Source organism: Leptosomus discolor, chromosome 5 (genome assembly GCF_034619465.1).
Source record: "Leptosomus discolor isolate bLepDis1 chromosome 5, bLepDis1.hap2, whole genome shotgun sequence".
NCBI lineage: Eukaryota > Metazoa > Chordata > Aves > Leptosomiformes > Leptosomidae > Leptosomus > Leptosomus discolor.
This window is the reverse complement of record NC_141395.1, coordinates 8118302-8144873: the sequence shown is the minus strand read 5'-3', so window position 1 is coordinate 8144873 and position 26572 is coordinate 8118302. Positions and strand designations below refer to the sequence as shown.

The following is a 26572-nucleotide window of genomic DNA, read 5'->3' as shown; positions in this document are numbered from 1 at the left end:
ACTTATGGAAAGCCTTTCTGAAATAAATGAAGCTTCGTGCAGGCTTAAGCTGCACCTTAGCGTCTATTGACACTGCTTGTAAACCTTGTAAAGTCACTAATCATCCTGAAATCTGCATTTTGTCCTCCCTGACCTTGTGTAAAGTTTATTGTGTGTTATATGCTACCTGAGTAGATACAAGTGATAAAATAAGACATAATAGAATGACAGGAAGGTGATCATACTGTAAATATTTCTCCTCATTGCTAATTATGACTGGACACAAGCTCGAGCGAAACATAATATTTTTCTTATAATTTAAAACTGACTGCCATGGCAAGCTAAACTTGTCAATCTGGATGTGCTACGAGCTTTTCTTCATTGTCTGTTTTAAGTATTAGTAACACTTTCATGGGAAAAAATAGTACTCTAGTATCTGCAAACTAGGAAGAACAGAGATGATAATGTTCAGTCAGCACTTCTCCTCCCAAAGCCTCTCTGCAAATACAATTTTCTTTTATTAGGTGTGTTGCTGTGTTCAGAAAGCAGTCCTAAGAACGGTGTCCGTGTGCTACAAGTAGAGGACCATGATAATGCAAGAATCCTGGCTTAGTTCCAGGGTCAAGTTACTGAAATCTGTGCAGCTTATGGTTTTATCTGACTTTAATAAGCACAACTGGTATGTGACTATGACTGAGATTTATGGATTGAGAAATTTTTTCTGTGAGATTAAGGACACTGGCAATTGACAAGATAGGGATTTTTTAAAAGAAACACCTTTTCTGTATAGACAACTAGAATAATAGTATAAAAAGGGAATATTTGTAGTAATAGAATGTATGGATGTTTTCTTCAGTTCATATATACGTTGCTTTTAGTTATGCTCAGGTGCAAGTTTGAATGTGACTGTGTAAATAATCCAGGTAACGACGAAGACAACGTATGTTGCAAAGTGGTTGAAAAATCAATGTGTTTAAAATGCTGACATTTCTCAATGAACCGAGTTCAGAGGGTATTCAATTTCTGCCCAGTATACATCTTGACGGCAAAATGTCTGTTGGTCCAGGAAATTTCTTCCTTATAATTAATAAACTTGCAAGGTTACTTCTTCTAATGCACTACATTTGAGCTAAAACTACCTTCAGTTGCCACAGGCTCTTGCTATTGCAACATGGAATCTATCATCCTTCTTTCTAATGAAGAAAAAAAAAATCTTCTGTGTGCTTTTTACTGTTTTTAATACTCTTTTTGGGGGTGTAGATGTCCAGACTTTGAGAGTGGTCACTGCAGCACCCTGGGCAATTAAGTTTTGAGTAGTTTACGTTCCCCTAAGGAACAGATCTGCTCTGTGCTATTGGGCAGCAGTTGCCAGTAACTCGATGACGGTGTTAATAATGCATTACACAGCGTTTGCAGCTTTACAGGTGTAAAAGCAGGTGAAAAATTTCCTCTGAAGTGTATGGATGAAAAAAGACCTAATAATAATGAGTTTTGTAGCTCCTTTTAAAACAACTGTATCTACTGTTTCTAGTTAGGATGTCATTTGAAGGGCTGCCAAATGTCTTCTGAAACTTTTATCAGCAACTTCCGTAGGTTTTCTTGGTGAATAAATGATAGCACTGGTAGCAGAAGCATGAAGTAGGACAGTTCCTTGAGGAAAAGAAAAAACATTAGGGAAGTAGATGGCTAGCAAAGATTTTTTTTTTATTATTTTTTTTTAAAAACTGTCTTCAACAAAACAGAACATAGCTTTGACTGTGGAAAGTGTTAGGCAATGTGAGCCACAAAGCCTGGGGAGGTCCAGATAAGCATTGGACCGGGAGGTGTTATAACCTGGAATATTATGCTGTGATAATCCATTATAAATTACTTCATGTAGGAATGAGCAATACTTTCTCTGAAAGAGCCTGTCAGCAAACGGAAAAGGAGGCACTGGCATGGGAGATAAACTTTGAAAAATTCGAAGATATTTGAAAAAATATCTATCTTTGGTTTAGGATTATTAATAAAACCAGAAGTTGAATAGTCTCTGGCCAAACAGTAGCCAACAGGGCTATTTATGCCTTGTAACAGCCTAATAGAAATGTTTGTGGCTTCCCAGGAATGGTTTTGATCACTGTAGCCTGAACAAGCGATTTAATGTGATAAGGTATTACTTATAAGCCCATGACTTTGGCTTTCAGTAGAGTAGCCTCTTCGTTACCATACTGAATCCTGAGATATGCTGGTATTTGGAGATTACCAAGCGTAAGTAAAACATACTCTTTGACCAAGATTTATAATTGTACTTTGAGCAGACGTGCAGACATATTAAGATTATGATTAAGTGTTTAAAATTCAGGGACTGTTTGGAAATAAAGTTATTCATCACTTTACAAAGGTCTCTTTATCAGTTATGCTCCTTATTTGGCAAGACATGGAGAAAAACAGCTTTATTAAAAAAAAAAAAATTTTTTTTCCACCTCTGGGGGTCAAGCATGGTGTAGAACTGAGGTGGCAGTGGTGAAATCTGCAATGGAAAATACCACTGTGTGGTGGTGTGTAGAGTTTTTGGCAGCTAAAGGGATCTGATGAAAATCCATCTGGGTTATATTCATTCATGATAAGAAGGTGATAACAGTTGGTAGGAGGAAATGTTGAGGATTTAGCAAGGACTGTAACTCAGCTGTCTCTGAAGTAGGTGAACCCAAACTTCTATTTGATTAATTTTTGAGTTCCCATTTAGAGACCAGAAACTGCTCTCTTCCTTTTCAGACTCTCTAACAACTGGCATTGTTAATTTAAGTGTAGACTATACTGTGTATTCATATCCTTAGCGTGTTTAGTTTTAGTGTTTGTAATGTGGTGCTACACCTGGTTTCTTCCTCTGAAGTTTTGCAGAATCTTTCATTGAGGGAAGCCCAAGAGCAAACCAGCTTCTCTTCTTTTTTGGGTTGTGTGAAAGGATAATAGAGCATGAGCTCTTGGTATCACACATATCTTTAATCCTAATCCCAAAGAAACTGAGGATGGGACCTCTGCTAGCAGGTGAGCCTGCATAGATTATGTTAAAAAGCAAAGCCCTGGAGCACCTTGGGTAACTTGAGTGGGAGGTTAGATGTTACTTTTTTTTTTCCCCCTCTTTAGATCCATGTGTAAAATCATAAGCATACTTTCCTTTTTCTTCTTCCCTTCTCAAAACCGTTGAACAATCTGATTGTTTTGATACTGTCAATTTTCAGCTGCATTTTCAGGACCTCCCATTTTGTTTAGGAAAGAGTGAATTGTTAATAAAGATGCTTATAAGGGTGCAGCTGATTGGTTTCAGAAGCAACAAAGTCCTCTTTCCTCCTCTCTCTCTCTGTCTCTCTCCTGTGTCTTTATTTATCCAAGCTGTATCTGAAAAGGTTTTAAGATATTTGGTAGCCATCCTTTTCTGAATTTGTGGGAAGTAATGTATTCCCATTCACGCAAGAAAGTATTAAGGCACACCTTGGGTGCCTAGCAGATAAGAGTTTTCATGAGCCTTTAGAAGTGGAAGCTTTGAGCCACTGCCACAAGTAACACGCTAGGTAAATTTAAAGCTGCTGTTTTGGAGATGATTAAACGGAAATAAGGAAATATGAAACCATGGCAGAGCCTGTCTACATGCTGCTTCTGTGCAGCTGAGTCCTTGGTTCCATGTGACAGGCACAAGGTCAGTTCAGTTTAGGCAACTTGCCTTTTAAACAATTGTGCTTTTCTAAGACAACTATGAAAGAAATCCTTGATATTTGTGGGACAGTGTTGCACTAAGCATATTTCATTGGATAGGGCAATCTGCTTGCACAAACATGATCAAAGAATCAGTCCTCTGTTTTCTTCATGTGATTTTTTTTTTTTTTTTTTTTTTTTTGGTAAGCAGGGGGTGTGGGGTTTGTGTGTTGTGGGTTGGGTTTGGTTCGGGCTTTGTTTTGTGGGGTTTTTTTCTTTTTTTTTGTTTTTTCCTAAATTGTGAACTCTTGCTATGTTCTTCTGGCAGCTATGGGAAAAAATTTAAGCAAACTGAAAGAAACTGTTTCAATTCCTATGCTTTAAAACACTAATAAAGAATAGTGGTATTAATTCTGAATATGCATGTTGCAAAACAATTTTTTAAAAATAAAAATGTTGATTTAAAGCAAAGGCCAAGGTGCTCTGAGGGAATTGTCATCGCTGTACTGTGCTTGTTCAGTGAAAAGCTAAAATTTTTGTAAGTGTAGCCATCTAACACCTCAGATAGTATAATTGCACTGAAAACTATGCAAGACTGGTTGTTTACAGAATTTTCTTTTGCCTTGAAAAGTGCCACTTCGGAAGATTTTAATTGTGTATCTTCAATTCCATGAAAATGAGCAGGTGAAGACTGATGTCAAATCCTCCTCCATGCACCCCCCTTGTTCATAGTTGGTGCTTCGAGAACTCTTTCTGAGGCTAAGAACAGTTAAATACCAGGTTGCCTTATGTGGCACTGCTCAGAGGGGGAGAATATTTTTGGTGTGTGTTGAAAGTTTGAGTAGCTTTTCTACCTTATGTATTAACTTGTTCTGCTGTATTGGCTGTTGAGTTCTCTTTTAACAACTTTAGTGTTAACATCTTTAAAGGCACTCATTAGGATGCAGATTTCAGTATTTACTTGTCATTTAAGACATGATGGCTTGGATGCCTGTCAGGTATCTGGCATCTTTCATGAATATGTAGCAAGGCAGGCTGACAAGTCAGCTTTGGCAATGCTGCACGCCTGCTTTTTTTTTTTTAAACGTTTCTATGGTGATAAGGACCTTTGTCGTGGTATTTCCATGTCCTTCTTCCTAAAGACTTGGGGCTGACACACTGAAGAGTTTTAGGTGGGGAGGAAGACTCAGGTAACTTCATGATCAGTTGATTTGCTTCCATGGCTCTCTTTCCTATCAACTTTGTTACACAGGGAACAGCCTCCGTAGTTGTAGCAGTCTGCAACCGTTGTTCAGCCCATAGTTCTGTACTTGCAGAGACAAACTAGATTAAAAAAGTGAAGATACTGCATATTATTTTGATTTTTCCAAAGCTGTGCTACTGTCTTAAGAGAACTACAGTAGGCTTTTCTGCAGATAACATAGTATGTACAATGTTCTGTGTGATCATGCCTTAAAAAACCAAACCGGTTGTCCCCGCAGAATGTCGGTGTGTACTGGATGTGAGAGGATATGGGCTGCATTGGTTCTAATAGCCAAGTTTACAGCTTTTTCAGGGTGATGCTTCGCTTCGACTCATATTTATTGTGCCTATTAGTTGTATTTTTATTCTACACTGTATATGGTATCAAGTGGTTTTTCCCGTTTTGCTGTCCATTCGCTTCCCAGAAAGGCACTGGCATGGAGCTGAGGAGAATTCTGTATTTTCAAGCCTCACTGTTGCAGCACAGTGTAATGACTGTGCAGAAGACCACACGTGAATATTTTCCACTGCAGTGCTAAGCTGTGTTAGTAATGCTGAAGGGGGCTGTTAGTGGTCCCCTGGGCTGCATTTTGGTTAACCACTTGACGAGTACTTGAATTCTCCTAAGACAGCATTGATTTCAGTAGTGCTAGTGGAACACAGTAGTACAGGTGGTGTGAGAACGGAATAGCAGTAGAAAAGTTAGTTTTCTTTAAATCATACCCATGCTTTGCTAGTGAAGTTTCTAAAATGTCAGTCGAAAGCATTTTGAGCTCTGCATTTAAAATCGTGAAACCTTTAGCTCATTTCATTGAATATGTTGATAGTGCTTTCAGCTCATGCTGCAAATTCTCTCTTGAAAGAAATTGTATCACCTGGAGATGAAAAATATGAGTTAAATTGGGAATGTGTTAACTAGTGGGAGAATGGAAAGGAGACCCTACACAAATTAAACCAGCCTTAACTACAGTGTTGTGTCTAACCATAGATACTGGATTTCAGAACTGGAATGGAAACAATAGAAGGGTTCCATGAATTAAATTAAGAATAGTACTTTTATTTAATGGTCAAAACTAGAAACGGAATGAATAGAGATAAAATTGGTGATTAGACTTGATCAGATATGATTACTCTGTCCTTTTAATACTAAGGCTGTTCCTGATTTTATGAGATCTGCTGATGGGAAACACTTTGAATTGAGCTATTATCTGTGCTAATGTCGTCAAAAGATAAGTCTATTATGCTTTTTTGCACTAGTCTAAAAATCTGGGGTTTCGCCTCAAGGTTGCAAAGTAAATAAACTTTTGTGTCATGTTAAATTCTCAAGGTATTTCCATTTTCTGAAGAATGAAAAGTTGGTTCTTAGACTGGATAGGATGCTGGTGTCACAGTTTGTAATTTCATCAGTAGTGTGTCTTTTTCATTTGCTTTAACCAATATTGCCATTTTAAGGCTTTTATGACAAATAGAATACCTGTCAAACAACAATCACTGCTGAGTAACTAATTATAACTGTTACTCATCTTACTGTCTTAGTGGATTATTTCTAGACTTCCTAACTGTCTGCTGGAGAAGAAATTATACCAGAATTTTTTTTATCCTGTTACAAAGCACATTATTTGAAGGATGTGCAATATAAGAAGGGACAAAATATGTATGTAGCAGTCACTATCACTTATTTTTACTGTTTTGTTAAAGAGTAACTGGGAAGCAAACAAAAAATCAGTTCCCTATCACGGATTGTGCTTTTAACCACATAATTCTCTCTTGGGTGTTGTACGCCTTGGCTAAAACAAACGAAACCTGTGGACCTGGAGTTTAATTGCAAGACCTGTACCTGTGAACTGATGTTTAAAGAGAGCGGTGTCAAAGGCATGGGACTTTAGCCAGTATAGTTGCTCATGCAGAGTAACAAAAGATAAGTATCTTTTCCAGTGCAAGGTTGGGTGGCTTAGCTTAAATCTGCCAAGTCGTTCATGCGAAAGTGCCAGACTGCACTGAAATAACTGATGACTGTTCACAAGTTCAATTTTGCCTGCTCTGCACTGACGATCTCTGATGTAGAGCTGTGTATCTTTAAACGGCCACAGACATTTGCAAAGTGAACATATGGCTCCTTTCTAAACATGGGGATAGAGTTTGTTAGTTATAGATTGAATATCCCAGGACCTTACAAACAGAGCACTGCATTTGAAGAGTTGTTTGTTTTAAATCTAGAGTTGCTTGATGTTTTATCAATATTTTCCATTTTTTGCAGGATATCTGTAACACCTGTGTCCTCTTAGGTTTATGATATAGTCACATCCATATTTTCAGTTTGTCAGTGCATTGACTTTTAGGGTAACATCATATGAGATAAATGTTTAGTACATGAGAGCAGTCAAGAGGAGGTAAGCTGTGCATGACTTCAAAAACAGCTGTCTGTGGAATAAAAATAAATATCATGGCTCACACAAAGCTTAAAATAAAAAGGTACATGTATTAAGTACTGTTACTTTGTACTGACTTGGCAGTTGCTGTACTTCTAATTATTTTGGGCTGTAAGTTCTGAGTTTTGTCTGGGAAAAGAGATCTTGGAACTTGCATTTTAAATTACATAAACCCTAATTAAGGATAAAAATCCTTGTGGTTTCTCAGATACTATTTTCCAACAAAAGTAACTTTAATGTCTGGCTTAATAATGTATTCTTCCCCTTCAGGAACGAACTGTCTGACATGAATTTGGTAACAGCATAATACTTCTACCCAGACTTTTTAAATCAGAATCTTCATAAAATATTAGGGTTTTGGTTTTTTCGTCATCTCCGAATGATGAAAAAGTCTAAACATTTGATGTGTATTTCAATGCTTGTTTTTCATGCTTCGGAAAAGCCACACAGGTAGATCAGTGTCATGGTTTAAACTCCGCCGGCAACTCAGCCCCACACAGCCACTTGCTCAGTCCCCCGGTGGGATAGGGAGAGAATTGAAAGAGTAAAAGTGAGAAAACTCGTGGGCTGAGATAAAGGCAGTTTAACAGGTCAAACAAAAGCTGCACACGCAAGCAAAGCAAACATGGAATTCACTCACCACTTCCCATCGGCAGGCAGGTGCTCAGCCGTCTCCAGGAAAACAGGGCTTCATCCTGTGTAACAGTTACTTGGGAAGACAAACACCATCGCTCCAAATGTGTCCCCCCCTTCCTCCTTCTTCCTCCAGCTTTTTTTAGTCAGTTGGGGTCAGAAATTTTACAAGGATATTTCCTAAGTTTATCTCTGTAGTTCAGGACAGCTGGTTTAGTAAGGATGGGGAAAGGAGCCTTTTTGTTGCCCACAGGCTACTAGCTGTTACCAACAGTCTCCAGCACACCCTCCATATCTAGTTACTAGTGACCAGCTAGAGGAGCAGGCGTGTAACTCTGCATACAGGTTCTGATCATTAAGGAAGAAAAAAGTTTGGAGGGATATTTCTCAACCTAGAACTCGCACTGACGATGCCAAGAAGAAAGGGTGCGGCTTCAGTACAAGTAGTAGTTGACTGGAATCATCAAAATTATTCACAAGTGAATTCAGACTTTTGCATTTAATCCTTCAGTTTATGTGTGGAAACCAGTATGTTCCCATACTGACTTGACCATTTCTGCAGGCAGTGTGTAGCTTTGGACAACTGTCCTCGGTGTAGATGTATTTCCAGTCTGATTACATCAGCTAGCCTCCTATTTGCAGGCACGGAGGAAAAATTGCTTGTCTAGGGAGTACTCGGATGGAACAGACTTGCTTTTCTCTATTGCTTCTGCTGTTCTTTCGCATTCATTTCCTCTTGTGTGCAGATGCTGCTACATTTTGTTCTGCTCTGGATAATACTTTATGTAAATTGTTTCATGGGACAATTTATATTTAAGCTTTATAGAGTTACCGTCACTATGCCATTACCTGATCAGTAGCTGTGAATGAAGCAAGTGAAAGTTGATATAGGTGTTTGGGATAGATCCATGGTAAGGCTGAGCGGTGAGCTGGTGGGCATGTAAAGCGTCTTCAGAGTGTGTAATGGTGGAAAAAAGATGTTAACATTTTTGAGGAAGGTGAATCCTAGGAGGGGGAAAGATGTCAGGTACACTTGGAAATACTACCAGAGGCATTAGTACTTCACTGAGCATGTCAACGTGGTTAGAGGTGATAAAGGTGGGTGTTAGTGTTCTGTGTTCCCTATACATACAGATCACCCTGGAGAGATCAGTATACTGTTTGTATGTAATCATCCCAGTGGATGAGCAAGAGTGGGACTGCTCTGGAAAAGCCGTAGTGCAGGTAACCACAGGGGAGACCAGAAGCCTGATAAAATCTGTAGCTTGTTGCTTTTTACTTTTTGGAATGGGCAGGAACAGGGAGAGCTGGGAGGAATGGCTTTCTTGGATAGTATCTGTATGTAGTACTGCCACAGCTGATCTTCTGAAGTGAACGTGTGGCTGGTACAACATATGAGTGTTGGAAGAAGGCAATTTTTATTCTTGCATGTAGATCTCACAAGTACAGGGATTCTGTAAAACTTTGTGAACAATGAACAAAGATCAATGCCCATCTACAAAAATGCACTTGCATGCAGCGAATGTGTTTACACATGACAAAAGCAGACAGATACCTAGACTACAGTTGTTGAGGCCATTGTCTGTATTTTGTGGGGTTTTCCATCCTTCCTTTCTTTGACAGGTCACAAGATACCCATTAAAATGCAATATGGTATAAGTGATAGACCTGACACAATAGGTACTTATGCTGTAAAATAAAGAATTACAGCTTGTGCTTACGTATTACGCTGTTCTTAAAAGGACTTCAGAAGAAGAGAGGGTTTGCTTGACTAACCTTCTGAAGCGGAAAGCCATCGTATGATAGCATAGTTAGCTTGAGATAGAAGACATTTTTTATTCTTTTATTTTAAATAACCAAGTTCATGGATGCTTCATGTTGGCAAGCTATACCTTCCAATCCACACAAAGGGCAGAAGAGCAGCTCTTTAATGTTTTCCTACTTTTGACAAACAGGGAACTGAAGGAGTAACATCAAGTCTGAGGAGGAATGACCATCTTGCAGAAGAAGATCATTTAGCCCAGAGCAAGCAGTGCAAAGGCTGCATGTTATGCTTTCTTAGGTGGCTTTGCTAGGCTGTGCCAGTGGCACGTCCTGCAGCTGCAGCTCACAGGGGACTGTCATTCCCACCTCTGCTTTGCTTCCTCTGTAGTGCCAATGAAAAAATTGTTTCTGCTTTCAAGTAATACTTTTGGGCAAGACCTATTTTTTACTGATTCCACATCAGTGATCCAGCCAAGAGTCAAGTAGAATAGCAGTGCTGGCATGGTGATCTGTGGGTAGTGACTGAGGAAGGGTGCCCCTCAAGAAAGCACTGTTGCAGAGGAAAAGTTACGTGGAAATGCATGTTGAATACCACTGATAATGCCTTCTTTTTAAGGGTTTAATAATTATCTCTTACCTTTCTGAAAATTGCCAATTACAGTTGGTTGGTTCTATATATAGTAGCTATGGGGGAAGTAAATTATAACGTTTGAGCCTAACAAGTAAAACTTGCCCAAGTGCAGCTGAAATTGATAGAAAGACTTGTTTGATTAGATAGAATTGCCCAGACACTCAGAATTTTCAACCCTAAGTTCAGTTTGATGCTGAAAGTTGAACTTTACCTGTGGTTGAACTGCATCTCTGATGTCATATCATAGATTTCAGATACTTTCTATGTTTTACGGAGATCTAAATTAGACCATGAAGCTCTTCTAGTGGCATTTTATTGATTACTGAAAAGTACCATTGTTTTAACCATACCTCTTTTTGGTTTAAGGTGGGTTTGTTACTGTTTGATCTCAGCCACTGATTTCAGTGTGACTCAAGTGGAAGGTCTGATTCCTGAACTGTAGTAAAGCAAAAAGTCCCATTGTTGCCTAGCTGTACTGACTGAATTTAGAACATACTTTTAAATTGTTGATATCTGTGTGCATGCTCTGTATGTTCTTACTTGGAGCAGAAATCAGAACTGTAGATAGATGTCAGTGGTCTAGTCTGCAAGAATTCTGTTAGGATAAAAAGATAGGGAGAATAGGAGAATATTTTGGAAGTGCTTATAGATTTGAAATTACAAAGTCATCTTAAAAACTACTTTGCTTCAGTGTTATTGGCAGTACAGCTCAGTTTGTCAAATTACTGCTGCTGCAGAGACTGCCAAGTAAGTGTCTTCCTCCTGGCTTGATTCTTCTTTCCCCATCCACTTGATTTTGCAGTGCTTCACTCACATTTCAAGTTTTATCTTTAAAAGAAACCATTTCAAATATATATATATATATATATATATATATATATTTTCAGATAAAGCAGGAAGTGGTTTTTGATTGTAATACAATGTTCTAACTTTTATCCACTGATCTTGTTGCTGCTTTATTCTAATGCTGCAGCGTTTTTTTTCCCCCTCTGAGATCTCTGATTAACATATTCTGGGTGAAGTTGTGCACTGTAACTGCCATAGCATGAAGTATTCCTAGGCTGATGGATGAATGACTTTAATGATCTTGATTCTTGCCCATGGGAAAAGCCAGAAATGATGCAGGTATAATTTGGGTAACTCTGAGATGAACTAAACTGAAAACCTTATCCTCTGCTCCCTTTGGCAAGAATCTCTCCACCACGTTAATCATTTTTCTTGCCTTAAAGACCTGCATTAGAGGGTTCTTCTAAGTTCTTAGAAGAAAGTCCCATCCTGGAGTTGATGTGATGAAGTCCTTTAAAACTGTTCCTTTTTCATTTGCTCATGGGCTAGAAGTGTTGCTCTGTATTACACTCTTTAATGTGTTGCAAAAATCTAGAAAGATAAAATATTAAAATAGGCAAAAAATAAAAACTTCTTGGGAGAGCATAGGAAATATTTCTCATGAGATACAATGTAGTGCTACTCAGTTGTAAAATTAGATTATACTGCAACATTTATTAATTGGGTCATATATCTGATGCCATGTTTCAGATCATGTGTATTTGATAAAGTGATAACAGAACTTGAAAAACTAGTTTTTATGTTTAAGAGCAATATACATCTTAAAAGTGTTTGACAATTGGAATCAAATTGTTACAATTTAGTAGTTTTAAGCACACTTTGATTAGGAAGATGTTTTGGTTTTTATTATTCTCAGTATGGATTGGCTTAATTTTTAAGTCTTCATAGACCAGTTTTTGTAATTCAGCACTTTTACAGCAAGTCAGAATTGAAATCTAGGCAACCATTTTCTTCTATAGTCAAAAAAGAGCACACTGATTTTTAATGTTACAACAAATATTACACAGTGGGACTCCAGTCAGTCTGGATTGTGGATTCATGAAAATAAAAGGAAGGATTCATTAAGCTATCTGTCGGAACTGTAAAATGAAATTCAGTTATGGTCTGTATTTCTCTTTAGATCTCATAAATGGAGCCCAAGAACAGTGTGAATTGCCTCCTATGGATGGTTTTCCTCACTGTGAAGGGAAAATAAAGGTAAGTGAACTGGTTTTAATCTTTATGTGTACACTGTTAAAAACTGAACATACATTGCAAGAGGTCGCTAGTCAGACAGTGGTGTAAGGCAAGAACAACAGAGTCACAAAAGAGGATACTGAGGAGTGTGTGTCACAACAGCATTGCTCGCCTCAAGCCTTTAATACTGCTGTTGCAGAGAAATAAAGTGGCATCCTATTAAGACAGGAATAAAATGCCGTATTATATTAGAATTCTGTATTATTTAATAAAATGCCTTACTATTTGAATGCTGTCTTGTTATTCAGAAGGTTTTTTTCTCCTTTTTGAAAAGCCCTATTTTGTTCTCCATTGTGAGTCACTGCCATTCCTCTACCTCAGGACTGGGCTTCCATATGTACCTCACTCCAGCCCTTTCTCTGTTTCAGCAAGACGTTTACACTTCTTTCCCCTCTTTGCCAACAGCTGTGTCCCGTTCTTCTATTCCCCTTTTCTGTTAAAAGCATTCTGCCTCTTCTGCTCACAAGCTAGGCACTGCAATAAGAGTGCAACCAGAACTTTGGTGTTCACAGTTGATTCTACATGAATCCTGTATTTTCCTAATAATGCAATTGGAAAGGCCAAATATTGAAAGGCAGCAGACTTTGGTTGGAAAAAAAACACAATAAAAAACCAAACCAAACCAAAAAAAAAAACCCCAACCAACAAACTTGAAGAGAATGGAGGTTTTTGGGCTTTTTTCCCCAAGATACATTTAAAATGTAAGGGTACTATTTTAGTAGTGGGGGGGGGAAAGTAAAATTGCTGGACACTTAAATATCATTATCAAGTATTACAATTTTTTTCTGAAAGTGAAAACAAGTAACTACCAACGTATATGTGAAGTTATGTTGCCTTTTTTCTCTAAATAAAATTCTTAGACAAGAGTATTTACAAAAAAATAGTCTGTAAATTTTAAATCTCTGGTCTGTGTGTTGATCCGTTTTTGACAAACTGGCTGCATGGTGACTATGTAATACATTATTTGAATATTAAAATATGAATTTAAATTAATTACATGCTTCTGCAGAAATGGCAGATTCTTGGCAGAATTAGACAGATTTCAATCTTGGTAACTGAAATGATCTGTTAAATTCCAGAGCAAGTGAAACATGGGGGGGGCAATGCAGTCAACTCCAGCCACACCCGTATGTCTGGATCCTGATTATATTCTCTTTTTGATATTTGTCTGTGCTTGCCTGGCTGCCGGTTTGTGTAAACTGTGCTCACGTTGGTATGTAGTTACTTCCCCAATATACCTGAACGCAGAGATGCAGTATGCTGCAAAATATTAATGAAATCCCTTTTTTTTGTTATTTGTGATTTTTATCTGGTGGATATAATCGCTTGCAGCTTCCACCTGTTATTGCTGAGTTCAGTGTGAGATAGTATAGAGTTATTATGTGGTACTTAAACCTAACAGACTGTGGTTTTGTTCTGTTACAGTGGATGAAAGATATGTGGCGATCAGATCCCTGTTACGCAAGTTACGGTGTAGATGGGTCCACATGCTCCTTTTTTATTTACCTCAGTGAGGTCAGTAATCTTAATCTGCGGAAGGGGAACATCTGTATTTTTGGTAACTGCAAACTTTTCTCAAAAGAAATCATAACATTCTTCAGAAAAATGCTATGAAGAGGAAAAAGCTATTAAAACAGAATTATTATGATGTGTGCCGCTATTATTCACAAGTCCTCCCGGGGTTTCTAGCCTGGAGGATTCTAATATTTGTAACTGAAGTGATGTAAGCGGCAACTCTCCAGGGAGTCCACACTAGGTATCCTGTTAAACAGAAGTATGGATCTCAGTCATAGTTCCTTGCTTCGGAACACTTCTGTTGCTTTCTGTGTAGCTCCTGAGGTAGTAATAGGGAGGCATTTTAGGGGAGACATATGGAATGTGAAAATTGGAAAGTCGAACTACATGGTACATCCTCCTAAGCAGTATGGCCACATCCTGCTTTGAGACTGTTCATGAATTGCAGAGTCTGTTAGCAGAAAACAAAAAAAAAACCTGAACAGAAAACAAAAAAAAACCCTCTGAACGTTGTGAGGTTTTGAGTGAAGTTGCAGATATATTGCTAAAGCTTTTAGTACCTATCAGAACCAAAGGCCCGGTTTTGTACACAGCTCAGGATGGTGCTTGCCCTGGTGTTTGTTGTACAAACTTCCTGTTTTCTGAGTAACACTTGTTTTCCAAGAATGAATTTTGTCAATCTATTATTATGAGCTCTATTACTGGCTTGTAGTGTGCGTGCCAGAAGTCAGCTGCATTTGACCTCTTCTTTCTTGTTAGTAAAATTTTGATAATGTACGGCAGCTGATCTTGGAAGTAGTGTCGATATCTAGTGGCTTACTGCTTATAAAGAACTGCAAGAGCCAATATGGCTGCAGAATTGCAAACCAATATTAATTTTGTCGTTTCTGCAGGATTAGGGGGTAGGGCTGGGTCTTTAAATTACATATCTGAGATTAAAACAGTAAGTCTATTATATAAGTAACTCTTTTCTAATGAAAGCAGTTTCTGTTCAATTACTCAGTTGACTGTCATTGAACTTTTGGGGACATTGCCTGAAGCAGCAGCAATAGTTAAATGCATATCCGAAATACATATCTGAAGAAATAAAATAGGCTGGGTTGAATCACAAATGTGACTCATTCCATTGCTAGTACTAAGTGTTGATTTATTTATGGACTATAAAGCTGGGGAAGGAAAAGATACAGGATGGCTGTATTATTTATCCTGTTATTTATCATAGAAGCTAGAGGTACAGTTTCATAATCATCTGAAGTTGATCTAAGTTTGTACTGAAAGGTTATGTTTTAGCATCAGCTGAATTACGTTTGTACGTCAGTATTCTGTGAACCAGCAAGCGCTTCATGTTTTTAATGCGGATGTGTCATGAAAATGAAGATACATGCTGACTGAATATGAGAATCTAACATTCTTAAATGACATATATTATTTCTATTAAATCACAGTATTTTCTATGACATTCTTCTCTGATCGTCAGTTTTGAAAACTCAGTTCATGCTGTTAGTTTTTCCATAATTGGTCTTTCAGCTCATCCTAATGACAAAATGCACGCAGATTACAGATGCCAAATGGTTGTTTTTTCAAGGGTCTAGGGATTTGAAATTTTTCTTTTCGCAGCAGTATTGAATTTGGGCAACTTCTCATTTCATGGTGGAACAACAGTACAATTAGTCTATGTGTATATTTGGTAACTTCAGACAAAGGTCTTGTACCTTTTTTTTTTTTTAAAGTGTTTTCCCATGACAGAATGTAAAACTGATATTGGGCAAGCATGTTATTAACCTTGAGTTTAAATTTGGCATTTTTAATCCTATAATTAATTCTATGATTAATGCCCGACAGCAGAGGTTGAAAGCTTAAATGTTTGCAAATGCAAGCATGAAACGAAATTCTAATAACACTACAATGTTGTGGATTTATGAGGTGTGTTGGATGCTAAGGATAACTTGGAAATGCTGTTGTGGGAGTAATTTGTCAAAGTGGACAGTGATGAAGTTGACAGTTCATAGTATGGTTGCACAGCTGAATGATAAATGTGTCTACAGAGCTCTCAAGTCAAAACTGCTGATTTAAAATATTAAAATGCATTAGGGTACTGGAAGGCTGTTACTGTTAAGATTTTTCTTTTTTACTTCAAGGTTACAGTATAGGAGTGAGATGGTTATGTACACATGCTGTGTTTGAAAAGTCAATATATACATCAAATTATGCACAACCTCAGTTTGAAAGGACGGAATATGCATCAAATGGTGCATATGTCTACTTTTGCTCTTAAAATCACCTCTACAATCTAGTGTGACAAGAGCCTGTGCTCTTTCATACTCTCTTGGGATCTACTTTTTTCTTCCAAAGCAGTTCAGTTAAGGTATTATGTTACACTCATCTAGCACTCTTTGTAACACAATTTTTAAACTTGTAAACAAAGGAGCCCAAAATAATGCCTTTTGGTGTGTAATATGGTTCAGAACTGCAGAGGCACAGAGTAACTTGCCCACAGTTTATGCAAAAGTTTAGAAACAAAGCTTGGAACAAAACCCAGTCTTGGGGTATCTGTCATGTGCCTTCGTTATGTTTCCACCCTGTGTGACTGCAAAACAGAAACAGTGCAGTCAAAATCCAGGCCGCCCCAAGTCTTCTCTTCTGCAGAGCCTCCACAAGTGAAAGTATTAGCAGTTCTGCTTCCTCCTGTTTGCTTTGGATGGCACTCCTGCAGGAAGGCAAGCTCTTCTCCCCCTCTTCTTGTGTCTTGGCTGCTGGAGCACAATGGGAGGCGAGTGTGGCACCAGAAGGAAAGCAAGAAGCTATCCAGCACATCCAGGCTTATGGGTTTTATTTAAAGCTGTCCCTCATACAGGCTTGCAGACGGAGCTCAAGAATTTTTGCACTTCTCTGTTGCTGTTTTGCTGGAGGCATTGGATCACTCCTGGTGGACGATATGCAACTGTGCACTCTCCATAACACTAATTGTGCTGAAGCCTTTGAAGACTGGAGGAGACACAAATGGCCTGAATAGCAAAACCAGACTCACTTCTCTTGAGTAACAGAGCAAGACAGGGATTAGAAGTAGCAATTGAAAAGCAAGTTAAGCTAAATCTAAGGTTTCTGGATAGTTGGGGCTTGTCTCCTTTTAACCATGATACAAACTTTCCCATGGAGAAGAGTTACTTTCTCCTAAACTTAGTGTTTAGTTATGAAAAGGCCAGTTGTTCAACATTGTAGTGTTACTGGCACAGCTGTAGTGCTCATGGATGGCGTTGCTTCTGGGGAGAAATGTGAAAAGATTAATTTCTAGACAGTACAAAAATACATTTCACTGCAAAATGTCAGTTTGCAGATGATGAATGAATCTTTAAAAAATATCTTCTAGAAAATGAATTTTTCACACAGTTTCCCAGCTTAACAAAAAAAAAAAAAATGTGGAGGGGTCTTACCGCTCCTTTATCTAGATATGTGCTTAGTCTGAGAGGACTGCCTGCCACACAGGAGTGGGACTGCTGCTGTTCCTGCTGGTCAGCCAGTAGCTGTGATGCAAGTTACCACCCCCCCAGGGGTCATTAGATTGATGCTTACCTGCTGGAACTGGGCAGATCTCATTAAAATCCCAGGCTTTGGATCTCCAGCTTACCTTTCAGGTGCAAGTGTAATTTTTAGTACCCATCTTGGAAGTGGGTCCAACACTTCAGAAGACTAAAACTGTTTCAAACCCCAGTCTTTGAGACTCCTGTAGCTTTTGCATGTGTGCTGGTATACAACTAGAGAGAATTCTTGTTTTCAGTCCTTCAGACTTGATGGAAACAGAATGATGCATGGTTTGGTTGCAGGAGTATTTTCTGTTACACTGCTACTTTTGCTTTGAGGGATAAAGCAGAAAAACACAAACTGAAGGTGATTTGAATATGGGTTTGTTTCCAGAATGCAAGCTGTAGTCTGAAGCACATTTTAGTAAAAACACCTGGAAATCATAATTATAGGGGTTCCTTAAATCCTTATGGTTTTGCTAGTTTACTGCAGCTTGCTGATACCTGTGTCCCCTTTCCACAAGTTCTGCTGCATGCATAAGCTAATTTCTGACATTGAGGTAAGTTAATGGTTTGCATTTTTTCAGTGTAATATAACATCAAACCAGCTTCATTAAATTCTAGGCAATTACTCACAGAACAGACAAATACAGTATTGTTGTCTGAAATGTAAAGCACCGACAGTTTGAACTTCTTCAGTCACCTTACATGTGTCCCTAAGAAACTGAAATGCTAATGATAGTCAGTACTTTGTCCCCAGGTCATCCATTAGCATATTGGTCTGCATTTGGGCAATTTGGGCTCAGTTGTCTTCTCTACTTCTGTCACTTTGAACTGGGATTAGTCGTCTTCTGTCTTGTTGGAAAAGGTGTAGATGCCAGTGTAAGAGAGGAGTCAAATTTAGTGCACGTTACTGAAGTTAGATAAGAGACTGTTGATTGATGGTTATGTATAAAATTTCATGTTGCGGTATCACTGGGACTGCGGGTACCTAACACCTGGTGTTTGCCTTTGGAAACAACCAAATCAAAGTTATCTATACAGTCCTCCATTTCACTACACAGGAAGGCAGTCATCTTGCACACCGCAGATTTTGTAGCACTTTCAAAATGACTGCCTATTGCTGAGGAAATGCTAAACAAAGTACAGATATTACAGCTTCTATAGGAGTTGAGAAAGTCACCTTCCCAATGGGAGCAGTTCTTTCACATCAAGTTCTCAAGTGGATTTTCTAAGTGAACATTATGTGTTCTCTGCCTGCCTTCATACTGCCTAATAAATGTAAAGATGCACCTTCTTACCAGATATTGCAGCACTGTTTATTTTATTTCCTGCTGTGGGACTGACATAAGATACTTAAAAGCAGCACTTTACCATGGATAGAAGTACACTGAGCAATAATGCTGTTCGCCTGATCTGCAGAGAAAGTTGCTTTAGTTTCCCTATAGACAGTCTGCACCTACCCTTCAGAAGAGTCCAAAATTAAGATTATCCCAGGTATTTAGAGAGAGTACCCTTCAGCTTCTGCTTTATTAAACTCCCACTATGGCTTTTTAAAAGCATAAAGGACTTCCTGAAATTTTGGGTGTGGAGAGCTGCTGGCAGAGTATACTTCCATTCAGTTTGGAAGACACTCAGACGACCCCAGTTTGCCAGGTTCTTACAACTGTGCTTGAAGTACTTTCTCTGTGCTATAGGTGAGTGCTGCAATCTTGGCTTCCCTTCAGTTTCACTGTGTTTCTGAGGAAGGGTTACTGGAACAGATACCCACAAAGCTTCTATAAATATGCTTTTCTAATTTCTTAGCTTCATTTGGGGTGTTTTTTTGTGTTATCTCAGTTACCAGTAAGCTAGGTAGAGATAAAGTCACTGTGAAGAGTCTATGATAAGGGACTAGAGAAACTCTCGAGTTCAGTTTAAGCGGTCTAGGCATTCACACCCTGAAGCAGTTCAGAACACCAGCTTTTCACTAATATATGGAATCATGTAGCACTTAAATTTTGAACTTCTAAACTACCGTGCAACCTAACCTTGTGGAGCCAGTGACATATGCTTTAGACAATGCTGTGGCTACTGTGATTCAAAAACAAGTGGGAAACACTTGACTTCTCAGTTGGATCTAGTTTCTTGAGCATGACCAAAGACTACCTAATGGATTTGATTGACAGTGAATTTGACACTAGGTACAGGAGGCACAGCTGGTCTTGTTAAAAAACATGACAGTACAAAGATAAATGTAGTGTGTTCTGAATAATAGCTTAGCGTTTATATCACTCGTTCAAATAATGGTCAGACTTTAAATATGCAGTTGCTGCTTCTCAACAATCTTCTTTAACTGCTGATCTGTAGTCTGATGTGATGTCCTTCTTATTAAATCACATGCATGACAGTGTAATCGTTGGTTGCTGTGGAAAGAATAAGCTAGAGAACGAACTGATGCTGACCCTGTGAGAGGAAGATTGTCCTGGAAAGGGGGAAGAAGGGTCTTGCTTCCTTCTTCGGAGACAACTTCTGTGTTTTGTCATAGGTGATCAAATGAAAGGCGTAGACAAGTTGAAGAGCAGGATTCAAACGAACACCACTGCCCTCCTTCCCCATTCTCAAACCTGGGGCTCCTTGCATGTTCTGTACCTAAACAAATACAAAGCTGAAGTGTTTGTATATTTCTGACAGAGATTTCATCCAGACCCACTTTAGTGATATCATCACCCTTTCTGTCATCATTGCCAATGACAGAGAAAAGGTGCATATGAATGGAGCAATACCAGATTTGTAACTGCATACTGCAGCCTTAGCACATGCTCTATCACCTTCTGGTTTATAATCGTATACGTACACATCTGTATACACATTTGTATGTATACACACACACAATTTTTTTCCCTGTTGTACATGTTATTTAATCATAAATATTCCTGGCCTGGGACAAGTTATACTTCAATGCTGTTGCATTTTCTGCAACTTATTTGTTATGAGTTATCAATCAAAGCAGGTTTTTTCCTCCCTCAGTCACATGTTCTGTATTGGGAGCTTCCAGAAAATGTGTTGCAAAACAACGTCCCTAATTCTTCCCCTCATGTTCCCTGCTCTATCTCTGTCTCATCCTTGGTAGTTTCAGTGAAAGGCTTTCTTTAGGCAATTTGGGAGCAAGGGGAGAAAAGCAAGTTCCAGGCACCAGGTGTTTTCACAGAGCTTGTGTCTCTGTTGGTGCTTATTTGTCACACAAGACAAATGAGATTGGAGGCCTCCCCTCAAGTGGATCTGAGCAGTTTTGGACATTCCTTACCTTTTTCTCCCACATGTATAGTTAGTGCTCGCTGAAATAAAACCTGACTTGTACTTCTCTTATTAAATGTCTGAGAAAAATGTATTTTTACTGGTATTTGGGGGGGAAAGATCATTTTATGAGCATCCTTCTGCATTTTCCAGTAACTATAGCACCCACCTTTGTTTTCAAAGTTCCATGGCAGCGGTTAATAGTGTGAATCTGACAGAACAGCAGCTGCAGGACTTGGTCAGAAATGATGAGTACAACTAGAGTTGCTGTTGTGGGCCATTTTTGGGTCATGCAAGGTAACCAGGAAAATCACTTAACCAGTTAGGTTTCACATTTAGTTATAGGCATCCTTGTGGTGTTCTGCATGAGAAACCCTGAAGTGATTAGTCAAAGTAGCAATACTTGGTTCTTGAAAACACAAACAAACAAAAAAACCCACCCCACCCACTTTCTGGGTCATTCGAAGTTCTCATGAAACTGTAGGGCCGGCCAAGAGCTGCAGTTAGAAGTAGTTCCTAGGCTTAAAGGTGAGAGATTGCATGTTCTGGACAGGAAATGCTGAAGTGCTCAGTTTGAATTGAATACTGGTACGTGGGCAAGAGAGGAAGGCCAAGTAATGAAGGAGCAAAGCAGAGCAGGAAGTGATTGTCTTGAAAAAGGCCAACAGGATGGTTATATAAATTATTTGCAACAGAAGTAGTATGTATTCTGCACTAGGGTGTATCATTACATGGGGCTAAATAGATAGGAACACAAAGTTCATTTTGCTGCTCACCTGGGGTAGTGCAAACTGTTGCTTTTGATTCTGACACAAATTCTTTACTGAGGCTTTGTACCCCTGTAGACCTTAATTTTACGTAGTGCAATGTGAAAACACAGTTAACTGGAAGCTTTTTAGTTGAAATACATATAAAAATGCAATTGCTGTGTTTTTTGAGGAAAGCAGCAATGAAAGTTAACAGCCTGGTAGATACCTTGTATAATTAACATCAAATCAGCAGGCTTTTTAATTCCCTAGGAGAAGCCTGTCGATGTTATCGTTCCTTTCCTAATAGCTCTACAAAGACTCTGAAGTCTTCGGTGTCTTGTGTAGTTGTGTAGGTTGAAACCCCTCTCCCTTTCACCAGAGCATATATAGACTGTTGCTCTTGCTGAGCAGGGAAGCAAGAACCAGAGATGGAGAGAAATATCTCTGTTCCCTCTGAAAACCTTTTTTTTTGTTGGAAGTGCGTTATTTCTTGAGTACTGGGCACCTCTACATACAGATGTTACAACTTGTGTGGACTTCCCTGCTGTAGTTTTTCACTTGTGCTTTCTTCACTTTGTATCTACCTGATAATATCTACTATGAGCTAAAAGTGTCTGCTGGTACATGAGCTTCAGTGTTGAATCTTTACGCCTTCTGCCGTCACTCTAATCATAATCATATTCTGATTTTCCTCTCAGTTTCTCTTGGAACCATGACTTATTAATTCCTGTTGATTCTTTAATTATCTGCAAAATTAACTCATGTTCTGAACAACAGAATTTGTATTAGCATTTTGGCTGGTTTTGCACCATAAATGTTTCCATCTTAAGACATGTATACCGCAATCTTTTTTACCCAGTACCTGAAATTCACTATTAAAAGCATCCTAGTTTGGCTGGTTTGCCAGTCAGTATTTTGCCTCCCCATCCCTATTTTTGCTTATATCAATACATTAAATTAATAAGATTTTTTTTCTTCTTTCCCCTTCCCACGGTATGTCAGACTTGTTTGCTTCATCTTTGCGTTCCTAATGCTATTGTTACTTTTTATCCCCCAATCTAACAGGTCTTTGTGAGCCATTGGCTCATAAAAATGAGCAGAATTCTCTCCTTCTTCTATTAAAAAATGCCTGTGCATTCTTCCCAGTGCATTTATCAGTCCTGAAAATAGCAAAGCAACTGCTATACTTTTAAGAGTATGTGTTGAAAAATCCTCCAGTGAGTTAAGTTTGTCTTTCCAATGAATAGAGGAATTGACTGAATATCAGTAAGGAGAAACGAGTGCTAGACCAACTGTGTGTACTGATACTACTTTGAGTTTACTCCTTAAGTGTTTATTTGTGATTAGAATTAATGTAATTTAATTTAGACTAGAGGGAATAATTCTAAAAGCACAAAAGAACTGTATTTGTTTTTCAGTCAGTGAAGCATGCAGCTAACTGTCCTTGGCAGCTCTGAAAAATCTTCAGTTCCCTTAGGATGCCTAATGGTGCAGTGTGGAATATATGAAGCCAGAAAGGGGGCATGTACAGTAGTCCTTGAAATGTCATATCTTAATTTAGATCAGTTTTAATGCTAGGAATAATTCAAAATTATTTGTACTATTTAAAAATAAAAAAGAGATTGGGACTCTGCATATTTTGTAATATGGAGCTTGCAACTGTTTTCTAGCAGTGATTCCTAAACTTAGGTTAGTAAAAGTTAGAAATGTTAATTGCTACTATTTCTAGTATGTTTGTAGAATTGGAGACCACTGAAGAATCAGGTGTTTTCAAATGAGGTTGATCAAGTCGCTTCTTTCAAATGTTGCATTAAATACATTGAGTAGATTAAGTTATAGCATTCGAATTAATGCTTTTGTGTAATTTGTCTGAGGAACCTAAACTTGATACATTTCTTCTGTTTAATGAGGTTATGATGTCTATTAATGTATTTTCATATGATCGGTCTTCTAGGCAATCAGTTGGTATGATCTTAAGCTTTTAATCTCTAGTGCTTCAGGCTTACTGCCGCATGATTAAGCTAAAACTGTGTTTTGACAGGTCTATGACTGGAGGAACTATAAGACCAACTCTGACTTCTAATTCTCTGGGAATGTGAACTTAATCAGTAGTGATGGGGTATCTTAGCTGGCCTATAAATTCTTGAGTTTCTCCCTTTTCAGAGCACAGTTATGTTTCTGGTTTTGTGGGTTTGCCTCCAACAGTGAGATTCCTTCTTCCCCAAAGCGAATGGTCTAATCTCTTAAGACACATGAATAATGAAGATTCTACAGGACAATCAAGATCCCTAGGGAGGGCACAGGAGCTTTCAATGACTTGCATCCGTTTGCTGTTTCTTCCCTAACTATTAGCTGTTGCACTTTTTTTTCCTTGTAGACAATAGTAGAAGTATTGCATTTGCACTGATTATGTTTCTCCACAAAATATAGCTGTTAGTACTTGTGGATATTGTTACTTATAATTATGTTACTTATACCCTTCAAATAGGTTTTTGTTTTATTCTTCTTTCAACTTTTTGTCTAGATTGCTACAAGGTAGAACTTTGATCCTTGGGATTTATCAGACTTTGCTTTTTTATAAAGATATTCTAGGGAGATGGGAAGTGTTCCAAAATATGTATTTTTTTAAGGTCTAGAAGCATAAAAAAGTTAATGCTTTTTGAAAACATTTAGGAACTGCTCAGAGAAGCTGTTTCAAGCATTTAACAGCTGACCTCTGTCTTTAAAGGGTTTTATCTCTTGTAATCAGTATCATGAATGAATATCTAAATGCGACTTTTCGTTGTAAATTTGCAAGGTTAAAATAGTATTGAATTGCAAAGTCTTCTTAAGCTGTTCTTGCAAAAATCAGTTTTACTTCTCAGTGACTTACTAATCAGCTGATGCCTTATTTAAGCCATAGAAAGGTGTAATATAAAGGCAGTGAGAGACTTTGGTAAACCAGCTGAAAGTAGAATAGCATGATTTATTTTCTTGTGATTGTTTTACAGGTTGAAAATTGGTGTCCTCGTTTACCTTGGAGAGCAAAAAATCCTAATGAAGAAACTGATCAAAAAACAGTGGTAAGAACAATGTTAAAACACGATAAATAATTCAGTAATTGTGATTCATGGACATGCAATACAAGATCCTGGAATTCTGTGCCACATAAATGCTAATAAGATTCAAATTTACCATTTTTATTCCTCAGCTTCTCAAAACTGAAGGGAAACATCCTTGACTGTATGTGTGTAGCTCATCATGTATTTTCTCCAGTCGTTATATTGAACTGCAGTCTTGGTGGTAGATTTCCATTAAAAACATTTTTGTGTTTAAATTTATGAAATATTTTACACAGATACTGAGAAAATTTACAAATCCATAGACTGATCACCAGAGTTAAGTGACCATATGTGAAACTGTCCATTTTTATGGTCCCATAAATCTGGGCCTTATATATAAAAATGTCTTAATGGAAGAGGTTTATATACATTTCGGTTTTGGAGTAACATTTTGATTACCTCTGATTTTTTCCCATCAAAAACAGCATGCAGAGTTCTTTCTAAATTGTTACAGCCTAATGATGTAGCACTGAGGTATTTTGAGATAGTTGTTGGGCTGTATATGAACATTGCTTACATAATTCAGATACAGGCTGTCTCATTTTGTAAAAGCAATTGTTCTTAGATCAGTCTAGCTTTAAACTGAATATTTCCTTCAAAATTTATAGTCTGGTGATGTTTCTTCTTTCATGATATAATAGGAGACTTCCTTGTATTTGAAAGATTCATGATACACATGAATCTTCAGTCTACTGTTCTGATTTTCTGTTGTTTTAGAGATACTTTAACCTCATTTCGAAGCACATGAACAAAATCAAATCTTACGTTGCAGAAATAAATACATTGTGAAACATTGCAAACATATTCTGGGGCTGCTAAATACTACTACTAAAAATAATGGTAATTTATGTGGCTTAGAAATGTCTGTTTAAAGATACCTTAAACATTTGAACTAAAATATCAACTTGACTTTAGTGGTTTTGTATTAAATGAGGAATGTAAAGCACAGAGTTCACATGTGAGAAGTTTTCCACTTCTGGAAAGTACGCTATTTGAAGAATAATGTTTTGTGGCTTTTTTAATGCTTCAATCAAAGGCTGAAATTCGTATCAACTTTGATAATCTCTACAAAATGATGTCAAGACATGAGGAATTCAGGTGGATGATGTTACGCATTAGACGAATGGCTGATACCTGGATTGAAGCAATTAAATCACTTGCAGAAAAACAAAATTTGGAGAAGAGAAAACGAAAAAAGGTAATTTTTTCATTCCTGCCAGTTGCAGTCACACAGACTCTTTGAAGTTTCTTGTTCCAGAAGTAACTTCAGAGTGAAAATACCAAATATGTCTAAAAGGCTCATGCATCTTTTCAAGAAGTATTTTGCTGTTTAAAATTGCTGTTACAATGCGTATTTGCTTTACAAATGGTTTTACATGCTTCCCATGAGTCAATTTTTACGTAAGTTTTCTAACCCCTTTAATTTTGGATAAAATACAGACTATGTAGAAGTTTCTAAAGAGAGAAACTCTGAATTTACTTCAGGGTGGCAACACTGGAGTGTTTTACGTAGTCATTGAAAACAACAATTGTACATAATCTTTATCCAAAATTGAGAATTTAAATGGGTTATTTCTGTTTTGGGTTTGAGTCATCTTAAAGGTGACCACAATTTTGGGTTGGATCAGTCTAGACCACCTGTAATAAGTTCAATTTAAAAACCATGAGATTCTTAAAGTGAAAAAGTTCTCCTTTATACAATTTGATTTATTTATTTTTTAATTACCTCAACTAGTTAAGATAAAGCTGAAAGCTGTAAACACAACGAGTGTCCCTTGCTGCCTTATTCTTATTGCAGCCAGTCCTGAGTGACAGCAGGCCATGCACAGTCATTTTTCTGTCCTCTCTCAAGCCTGGCTGGCTGCAGCACAGCTCCTTGCTTCAGATTCTTAGTCCTTGCATGAGGTCTGGGCTCCATGTGGCCCAGATATTTGTTACTGCAGTATGAGTCCCTGAGTAGGCTCACCCTCTGTCAAGGAGA

General features: G+C 38.0%; 1 protein-coding gene across 1 annotated transcript in view; it reads left to right on the top strand.

The window, feature by feature from the left end:
- Positions 1-26572, top strand: part of MGAT5 (alpha-1,6-mannosylglycoprotein 6-beta-N-acetylglucosaminyltransferase) — a 75832-nt gene that overhangs the window by 8446 nt on the left and 40814 nt on the right. Inside the window, exons 3-6 of the mRNA XM_086465359.1 lie at positions 12317-12393; positions 13858-13947; positions 24481-24552; positions 25628-25789. Coding sequence (XP_086321485.1) covers positions 12317-12393; positions 13858-13947; positions 24481-24552; positions 25628-25789 — 401 coding nt within the window. The remainder of the gene's footprint in view (positions 1-12316; positions 12394-13857; positions 13948-24480; positions 24553-25627; positions 25790-26572) is intronic.